This window comes from Berghia stephanieae, chromosome 9, assembly GCF_034508935.2.
Source record: "Berghia stephanieae isolate SIO BIC M18660-M18661 chromosome 9, UCSD_Bste_1.3, whole genome shotgun sequence".
NCBI classification, from domain to species: Eukaryota; Metazoa; Mollusca; class Gastropoda; order Nudibranchia; family Aeolidiidae; genus Berghia; species Berghia stephanieae.
Window position 1 is genome coordinate 45,736,995 of NC_088368.1, and position 10,000 is coordinate 45,746,994.

The 10,000-nt window shown below is 37.0% G+C and overlaps 1 protein-coding gene across 1 annotated transcript in view; it reads left to right on the forward strand.

Annotated features, from left to right (window-relative positions):
• Positions 1-10,000, forward strand: part of LOC144979259 (uncharacterized) — a 122,889-nt gene that overhangs the window by 83,400 nt on the left and 29,489 nt on the right. The window contains exon 3 of the mRNA XM_078925871.1: positions 9,877-9,964. Within this exon, the coding sequence (XP_078781997.1) occupies positions 9,877-9,964 (88 nt within the window). The remainder of the gene's footprint in view (positions 1-9,876; positions 9,965-10,000) is intronic.

Below are 10,000 nucleotides of genomic sequence, written 5' to 3' on the forward strand. Positions count from 1 at the left end.
ATGTCAAAGTGCCCCCCTGGGTCATCCCGACCCATACTACAGCAGACTGAGATGGTAGACAGAGATAATCTCCACAGACTTGATCCAACCGTCTTGTTTTCGTTTCATTTCCATTCTGACAGGGACCGGACCGCTATCAATAACATTACAACAATTTAATCACCACAAACATTAAATTAACCATTTTAACACCTGGCCTGAATCGGGTTAAAGTCTGCAGGGAACACCTGTGGGGTTAACATTAACATTCAGTCACTGTAAACCATAAACTTTGCGCATTGGGTAAACATTCATTAACCCTCTCCTTACCAGTTATTTTCAGGATTTTCCCCATAACTTCACACCAAACTAACACAACAATATGTTTTTATCACTCAAACACAATAGCAGTAAAGTTCTCCCGATACATAATTTCTTTAGCAAAACATGCTCTACAACACACATCAAGAACATTACAACAATTTAATCACCACAAATATTAAATTAACCTTTTACACATGGACTGCTATCAATTGGATTCAATAGTCTGATGTCACGCCGCCCGGCAACGGCGGCCATCTTGGTTATAAACAAAGAAAATCATTACTTTTTATTCTTTATGCTGGCTAAAACTTGTCATATGCCTTGTGATCAGAATGTGTAAAAGTCAAAATATGATCAAATTTATGGGGCTTTTTTTCCTCTGGAGACGCTTTTATGCTCGCCGGAGAAATATTTCATACGGGTGTCCGCCATTGTTCCGATAGTTTAGAGCAAGCGTTACTAAGTTACCATGCGTCATTAGGAAGTAAGTGACGTTACGACTGTTGAAGAGTATTACAATACGATTTAATCATTAAATTAACCCTCTCACCGCAAAACTACCGGATTCTTTACGCTCAAAGTAAATTCCCTCGTTTATCATATTACGTTTGGTACTGTAGACTGCGGCTATGTGGTCTAGTGGTATGACACTTGCTTTCGGATCGGAAGGTCCTGGGTTCGAGCCTCGCTCGGCGCATAGTTGAGTCCTTGGAGAAGGCTCTTTACGCACATTCTCTCACCGTACTCAGGTGTAAAATGAGTACCTGGCCGTCATCAGCGTTGTCTAGGTCGGAAAAAAACTGTAATATCGCCTAACAGGCGTCGTGTCTCGTACCACATGTTAAATGTTGCTGTTGGTCATGGACCCTTTGAGCACATTTAGTGGATATTGCGCTATATAAAAGCTCTATTTTTTAGAGATAATCACATATTGTATGTAAATTGCTTTGTCCGAGGATACACCATTGGGGCCGGATTGTTAGGGTCATTGTCACCTGTTCAATGCTCAATATCGCTTGATTTTGTTACAAGATGAGATATTGGCCGAAGAAGGGATTTGAGTCCGAAACGTTCCGTGTGACGTATATTTTGTTCTTTTTTGAAGCTGTTATATAATTCATGATTGTACAACGCTTCATACGTTTGTAAAGTAGAAAACGGTAGGGGCTGCCTGAAGCCGGTGGTCGTGAAAATACTAACGAAAACGTGGAAATGGTAAGGCTTCGTATGGGAACAAATACAGACAATGGACGTTTCGGGTACAAACCCTTTGTGAGCACAACAAATATACAGATTAACGTGGAGAAAAAATACAAAAAAAAAGCTAAATAATTTATATTGCCTGTACTCAATGGTGGGTTGGAGTATGAAGTATGAATACTCCAGCCACCATTGAGTACAGACGATATAAGTTAATTTGCATTTTATTTTATTTGTTTTCCACATTAATTTGTGTTGTGTATTGTTGTGCTGACGAAGGGTTTGTACCCGAAACGTCCATTGTCTGTATTGTTCCCATACGAAACCTCTCCATTTCACGTATACGTTTGTAAACGTTATATGACATGACCTGCCGTAACAATGATAAATTCTTGTCCACATCCACTGTGTAAACCAGTCTTTATAGGGAATGAGATTAGCGGAAGAGTAGCGTCCCTTGATTGGACGTCACCATACAGAGAGAACGTCAATTTCGTTTTGAAGTGTCTCAAGCCGCTTTCACCGGAAGCGAAGACGAGAGACGCATGCGCACAACCAACATGACGTTCTCTCTCTAATAACTTTTCCACCGGTGACGTCACAGACTATGGGTGACGTCCAATCAAGGGACGCTACTCTTCCGCTAATCTCATTCCCTATTCTAAGTCCTGCCAGACACAATACAACACCGATGAGTTCTAATGGGACGAGTTATAGGTGAAACTGTAGAAATGGGAGGTGGGAAAATGTTTTATATATTATGGCTTCGGGCTTAGCCCGATATAAATGTACATTTATTATTATTATTTATTATTATTATTATTATTATTATTATTATTATTATTATTATTATTATATATTATTATTATTATATTATTTTATTATTATTTTTTATTATTATTATTATTATTATTATTATTATTTTATTATTATTTATTATTATTATTATTATATTATTATTATTTTATTTTATTATTATTTTATTATTATTATTATTATTATTATTATTATTATTATTATTATTATTATTATTATTTATTATATTTTTATTTTATATTATTATATTATTTATATATTATATTATTATATTATTATTATTATATTTTATATTATTATTTATATATTATTTATTATTATTATTTTTCGTTATTTCTTATTGTTTCATTGTTTGCTTGTATTTTAGGAAGACAATTGTTTTTGTTTTTTTTCCCCCTTATCTTTTTTTGTTTTGGTTTAATATGGTAATTTTATTTTTAGAATGGACAAAAATCGTGTAACTTTTCTTAAAACAAATTGATATTTCATACGGCCTGAACTCGGGTGTTGTGTATAAAACCTCTCATGTCAGTTATTTAAGATAATAGACCGATACGCGAAGTTCCTTTCTTGTCACACAAAGGAGAGAATAAATCGTGTGGTGTGTTTATGGGTGTAGAGAGAAAGCATTGACCGGACTGTCGTCATACTGTGTATATCTCCACGCTAATCCCTCCCCTGGTCGACGGTACACACCCGACTTTAGAAAAGCTACAGATACGAGCGTGACACAATGACCAGCTATAGAATATTTTCTTTTCTTTATTCTTTAGAAAATAAATAGGTCTGTGTCTATTACTAGAGCATGGAATTAGAGCAGGTAGAAATTGTTCGATGGATCCACATACCAAGTGACCGATCGGATCAGGCCGTAGCCTTCGTAAAGTTATAGCCTGATACTGACCAAAAAAATGACGTCAAAATGCCAGTCTTTGGCCACAAAAGAAAACAAATCGTGAGTTGTATTCAATAGTTCAGCCAATGAAATAACTTGTTTCCATGAGCTCTACTAACGACAACCCACTAGGTTGTGCAAAAACCAAATAATGACGTCAAACTGCCAGTCCTTTTGGATTTCAGTGTCAGGCTATAACATAACGATAGCCTGGCATTAGAACCCCCTGGGACTGGCAGTTTGGCGTCATTTTAAAGATTTGTGCAGCGTCTGGTGAGTTGTCATTAGTAGAGCTCAAGGAAACAAGTGATTCCATTGATTGAACTGTTGAATACAGCATAATAACATCATAGCCTTTTTCATCCTGGGTCAGGGTATAGGCCACAGAAAAAGTTTCCATACTTCTCTCATCATTGCCTTTTTTCACCCTGGGTCAGGGCATAAGCCACAGACAAACAGTTTCCATCTCTCTCTCATCATTTCCTTTTTTCACCCTGGGTCACTATAGGCCACAGACAAACAGTTTCCATCCCTCTCTCATCATTTCCTTTTTTCACCCTGGGTCACTATAGGCCACAGACAAACAGTTTCCATCCCTCTCTCATCATTTTCTTTTTCACCTGGTCACTATAGCCACAGACAAACATTTCCATCCTCTCCATCATTTCTTTTTCACTCTGGTCACTATAGGCCACAGACAACAGTTTCCATCCCTCTCTCATCATTTCCTTTTACTGGGTCACTATAGGCCAAGACAAACAGTTTCATCCCTTTACACATTCCTAGCTTTTTCACCTGGGTCACTATAGGCCACAGACAAACAGTTTCATCCTCCTCATCATTGCTCTTTTTCACCCTGGTCATATAGCCACAGACAAACAGTTCCATCCTCTCTCATCATTGCCTTTATCACCGGGTCACTATAGGCCACAGACAAACAGTTTCCATCCTTCTCTATCCTGAACTAACTTTCTTTTATCTCATTCCATGTCTTATCACTTCTCTGTATATATCAGCTTCTTTAATCCATGTTTCCGAGGCCTTCATCATGTAATGTGTCATCCTACATCTTAATTGTTACTGCTGACTAGGGACTCTTTGTAAATCGCTCTGAGCACGTTTAGTGGCTATTGCCCTATATAAAGGCTCAAATATCAGAAGGAACAAGATGTTCAAATTCATAATAATTGGAATATGGAGATTTTTTAAAAGTTTAGGAATTAAGTTTACCGTTCTTTTGAAAAAAAAGCTTTTATATATGGCGCAATATCCACTAAATGTGCTCAAAGCGCTTTACAAAGGGTCCCTGAATAACAACACGTAACATGTTGAACGAGACATGACGCCTTTAAGCGATATTACTATTTTTCCGAGTGAGACAACGCTGTTGCCGATCAGGTACTCAATTTACACCGGAGTACGGTGAGAGAATGTGAGTAAGGAGCCTTTTCCAAGGACTCAACTATGCGCCAAGCGAGGCACGAACCCAGGACCTTCCGATCCGAAAGCGAGTGTCAGACCACCTACTTCAAATGACTATCGACTCAAATGTCCCTCGTCTTGTCAAGACTCTCAAACCCGGGACTTCCTCGAAAACTTCCTTAAATTTCTATGTGCGGCTATGTGGTCTAGTGATATGACACGCGCTTTCGGATGGGAAGGTCCTGGGTTCGAGTCTATATATATATATATATATATATATATATATATATATAGAGAGAGAGAGAGAGAGAAAGAGAGAGAGAGAGAGAGACAGACAGAGAGAAAGGTGTGTGTGTGTGTGTGTGTATGTGTGTGTGATCTTCTGTGCGCGCGTGTGTGTTTGTGTGACTACAAGTATACAATAGGGAAGTGGGGTGCGAAAGTGGAATGAAAGAGAGAAAACGCTTTTGAATGCACTAGAGGTTATAACCATAATTTTTTAAATATACAATCGCAGAAATCGGCGATAAGAATTTAATTACACATCCATTATAACGCCTATTAGAATATACAACCGTTGAATAATATCATTTTATTCTATATCGATAATAAAAAAGCGATTACTGGTAATTCATTCTCTATTGATCGCACAGTATTGGACAAAAATAATAACCTCCCTTTCATGGGACAAATTGCTAAAGTAAATACGAACGTTTAACATAAAGACAACCATTTGCTTTAACAGTCTAATAGACACGATCGTATCTATGCTGAGTGAATAGCCGTTCGTTTTCCGAGAGAGTGGAATGTTAGCACATAAATCTGGCAGACAGTTTTAGATTGGACGATAATTTGATGCCAATGGCTCTTCTTTGAATAGAAATATTTTTATAAAGCACTTCTTTAAACTCGCTGGGACCTTGTGCATATATATATATATATGGCGCTGGCTTCCGCGACTACAGACGTGTTTTCACAGCTCCCAACATTATACATACTTATACGACCTAGTTATGTGCTTACTTATTATGTCTGTTCAACACTTCTGTAGAAAAATGCCTTTGGATGAAGAAAGTATTCTTCTTCTTCTTCTTCTTCTTCTTCTTCTTCTTCTTCTTCTTCTTCTTCTTCTTCTTCTTCTTCTTCTTCTTCTTCTTCTTCTTCTTCTTCTTCTTCTTCTTCTTCTTCTTCTTCTTCTTCTTCTTCTTCTTCTTCTTCTTCTTCTTCTTCTTCTTCTTCTTCTTCTTCTTCTTCTTCTTCTTCTTCTTTCTTCTTCTTCTTCTTCTTCTTCTTCTTCTTCTTCTTCTTCTTCTTCTTCTTCTTCTTCTTCTTCTTCTTCTTCTTCTTCTTCTTCTTCTTCTTCTTCTTCTTCTTCTTCTTCTTCTTCTTCTTCTTCTTCTTCTTCCTTCTTCTTCTTCTTCTTCTTCTTCTTCTTCTTCTTCTTCTTCTTCTTCTTCTTCTTCTTCTTCTTCTTCTTCTTCTTCTTCTTCTTCTTCTTCTTCTTCTTCTTCTTCTTCTTCTTCTTCTTCTTCTTCTTCTTCTTCTTCTTCTTTCTTCTTCTTCTTCTTCTTCTTCTTCTTCTTCTTCTTCTTCTTCTTCTTCTTCTTCTTCTCTTCTTCTTCTTAGTAGTAGTAGTGTGGTAGTAGTAGTAGTAGTAGTAGTAGTAGTAGTAGTAGTAGTAGTAGTAGTAGTAGATAGTGTAGTAGAGTATAGTAGTAGTAGTAGTAGTAGTATAGTAGTAGTAGTAGTAGTAGTAGTAGTAGTGTAGTAGTAGTAGTATAGTAGTAGTAGTTAGTAGTAGTAGTAGTAGTAGTTAGTAGTAGTAGTAGTAGTAGTAGTAGTGTATAGTAGTATGTAGTAGGTAGTAGTAGTAGTAGTAGTAGTAGTAGTAGTCGTAGTAGTAGTAGTAGTAGTAGTAGTAGTAGTAGTAGTAGTGTAGTAGTAGTAGTAGTAGTAGTAGTAGTAGTAGTAGTAGTAGTAGTAGTAGTAGTAGTAGTAGTAGTAGTAGTAGTAGTAGTAGTAGTAGTAGTAGTAGTGGTAGTAGTTAGTAGTAGTAGTAGTAGTATGTAGTAGTAGTAGTTAGTTAGTAGTAGTAGTAGTTAGTATAGTTAGTAGTATGTAGTAGTAGTAGTAGTAGTAGTAGTAGTAGTAGTAGTAGTAGTAGTAGTAGTAGTTAGTAGTAGTAGTAATAGTAGTAGTAGTAGTAGTAGTAGTAGTAGTAGTAGTAGTAGTAGTATGTAAGTGTAGTAGTAGTGTAGTAGTATAGTGGTAGTAGTAGTAGTAGTAGTAGTATGTAGTAGTAGTAGTAGTAGTAGTAGTAGTAGTAGTAGTAGTAGTAGTAGTAGTAGTTAGTAGTAGTAGATAGTGTAGTAGTAGTAGTAGTAGTAGTTATAAGTAGTAGTTAGTAGTAGTAGTAGTAGTAGTATAGTAGTAGTTAGTAGTATAGTAGTAGTAGTAGTAGTAGTAGTAGTAGTAGTAGTAGTAGTGGGTAGTAGTAGTAGTAGTAGTAGTAGTATAGTAGTAGTAGTAGTAGTAGTAGTAGTATAGTGTAAGTAGTAGTAGTATAGTAGTAGTAGTAGTAGTAATTTAGTAGTAGTAGTAGTAGTAGTAGTAGTAGTAGTAGTAGTAGTAGTAGTAGTAGTATAGTAGTAGTAGTTAGTAGTAGTAGTTAGTAGTAGTAGTTAGTAGTAGTAGTAGTAGTAGTTAGTAGTAGTAGTAGTAGTAGTAGTATAGTAAGTAGTAGATGTAGATAGTTAGTAGTAGTAGTATAATAGTAGTATAGTATAGTAGTAGTAGTAGTAGTAGTAGTAGTATGTAGTAGTAGTAGTAGTTAGTAGTAGTATAGTATATAGTAGTAGTAGTAGTAGTAGTAGTAGTAGTAGTAGTATAGTAGTAGTAGTAGTAGGTAGTAGTAGTAGTAGTAGTAGTGGTAGTAGTGTAGTATAGTATAGTAGTGTAGTAGTAGTAGTAGTAGTGTAGTAGTAGTAGTGGGTAGTAGTAGTTAGTAGTAGTAGTAGTTAGTAGTAGTAGTAGTAGTAGTAGTAGTAGTAGTAGTAATAGTAGTAGTAGTAGTAGTAGTAGTAGTAGTAGTAGTATTATTAGTAGTAGTAGTAGTAGTAGTAGTAGTAGTAGTAGTAGTAGTAGTAGTAGTAGTATATGGGGGCGAGAGAAAAATGCTGGAAAAAATTATGACGGAACTTCAATGCAAAGAAGAAATCAGAAATATTCGAAAATTTCAAGCAACAAGAGCAAAACATTAATTTAACACTTGCAATAAACAAGAGTGAATAATATAATGACTTCAAATAGAACAAAATACCAAACACGGAACATTTCGGGCTCAAATCCCTTCTTCAGCCAACAAACACATGCATACACAAACACAAGTACTCCCACCTCATTGCCACACACTTCCTTATGCCGACAGTTGACAACAAACACATGCATACACAAACACAAGTACTCCCACCTCATTGCCACACACTTCCTTATACCGACAGTTGACGCCCAACCAACGTTCTAAGAAAAGGCGCCTTGGAGAAGGCATTTCACTCACATTCTCTCATCGTACTCAGGTGTAAAATGAGTACTTGGTCGTAAACAGCGTTGTCTCTGAATATCGCCTAACAGGTGTCATGTCCCGTCCTAAATGTTAAATGTTTCTGTTGGCCAGGGACCCCTTGTAAAGTGCTTTGAGCACGTTTAGTGAATATTGCGCTATAGGGAATGAGATTATCGGAAGAGTAGCGTCCCTTGATTGGACGTCACCCATAGTCTGTGACGTCACCAGCGGAAAAGTTTTTAGAGAGAGAATGTCATGTTGGTTGTGCGCATGCGTCTCTCGTCCTCGCATACGCACAACCAACACGACGTTCTCTCTCTAATAACTTTTCCGGCGGTGACGTCACAGTCTATGAGTGACGTCCAATCAAGGGACGCTACTCTTCTGCTAATCTCATTCCCTATATAAAGCTCGTTTTTTTTTTTTACTGATTTTTCCACCCTGAGATAATGTGAGGAATGATCCTTTTCCCGCGGACTCAAACCAAGGACTTGCCTATCCATACTTGAGTGTTACATCACTGAACAACAAAGTCGCACTAAAAAGGAGAACGTTTTGTATTCTTGCGGTATGGCACTCGCCTTCGGACCTATAGGGACGGGTTCAAGTCCACGTTCTGAGCGGCGCGTAGTTGAGTCCTTGAAAAAGGCTTTTTTTCCCCTCTCACGTTCTCTAACCTTAATCAGGTATAAAATAAGTACCAGGTGGTTAATTAACAGCGTTGTCATTGCCGAAAAGTTTTTTACCTCTGGATACACGTTTAAGCTCGCCGGGGAAATATTTCATACGGCGTCCGCCATTGTTCCGACAGTTTAGAGCCAGTGTTACTAAGTTACCATACGTCATTAGGAAGGAAGTGACAGTACGACTGTTGAAGAGTATTGTGGCGAAAATAATCTGAAATGCTTTCTGTCGGCTGTCGCTGCATTGACGTAGGAAGCCCTTAACAGATTTTGACGGGAAGGAGAGAATGGTTATAAAAATATATCTACACAATCCAAGTCGTTTTGATGTCTATGAGAGGGAGATTAATTCATGAATAGGTGGTTTATTTATATCAATACACTTACAATATATTATGTAAAGCCATGATTACCTTAGCACTTTTAAACCCAATGAACTGTTCCTTATAACAAACTGAAATCCACTTGAAAATTTTATGGCACTAAGTATTGGCTAATATTTACACTTTCTTTTAATTGATCCTTTGTGTGTCTTGATTGTGCGTTAGTTTTATCTTCTTTTCTTTTTTCTATCTTTTATTAATTTTATTTTTATAGTTTATATTTTGTTTGATATTTATTTGGTTTTGATTTTTTTTTAGGGATTAAATTTTTTTCGATTTTTTGTTATTTTCTCTCGTTTTTCCAAAAAATTGGAACAAGTTTGATATTATATTTATATTTACACACTTCCAAAATAAATGAATGAATTTCATTTCCACATATATCATCCTCCTCCTCCTCCTCCTCCTACTCCTCCACCTCCTCCTCCTTCTCCTCCTCCTCCACATCCTCCTCCACCTCCACCTCCTTCTCCTCCTTCTCCTCCTCCTCCTCCTCCTCCTCCTCCTCCTACTCCTCCTCCTCCATCATCATCATCATCATCATCATCATCATCATCATCATCATCATCATCATCATCATCATCCTTATCACATCCTCATCACCCTCCACAGACATCATGGCCGACATCATAAGGAACTGCCAGTACATGACAAAAGAAAGAGACGACCTCGTTATCAAACAAGGGGATGTTGGGGACTGGTGAGATATCATAACAATGGTGTTGTTGTTGTTGTT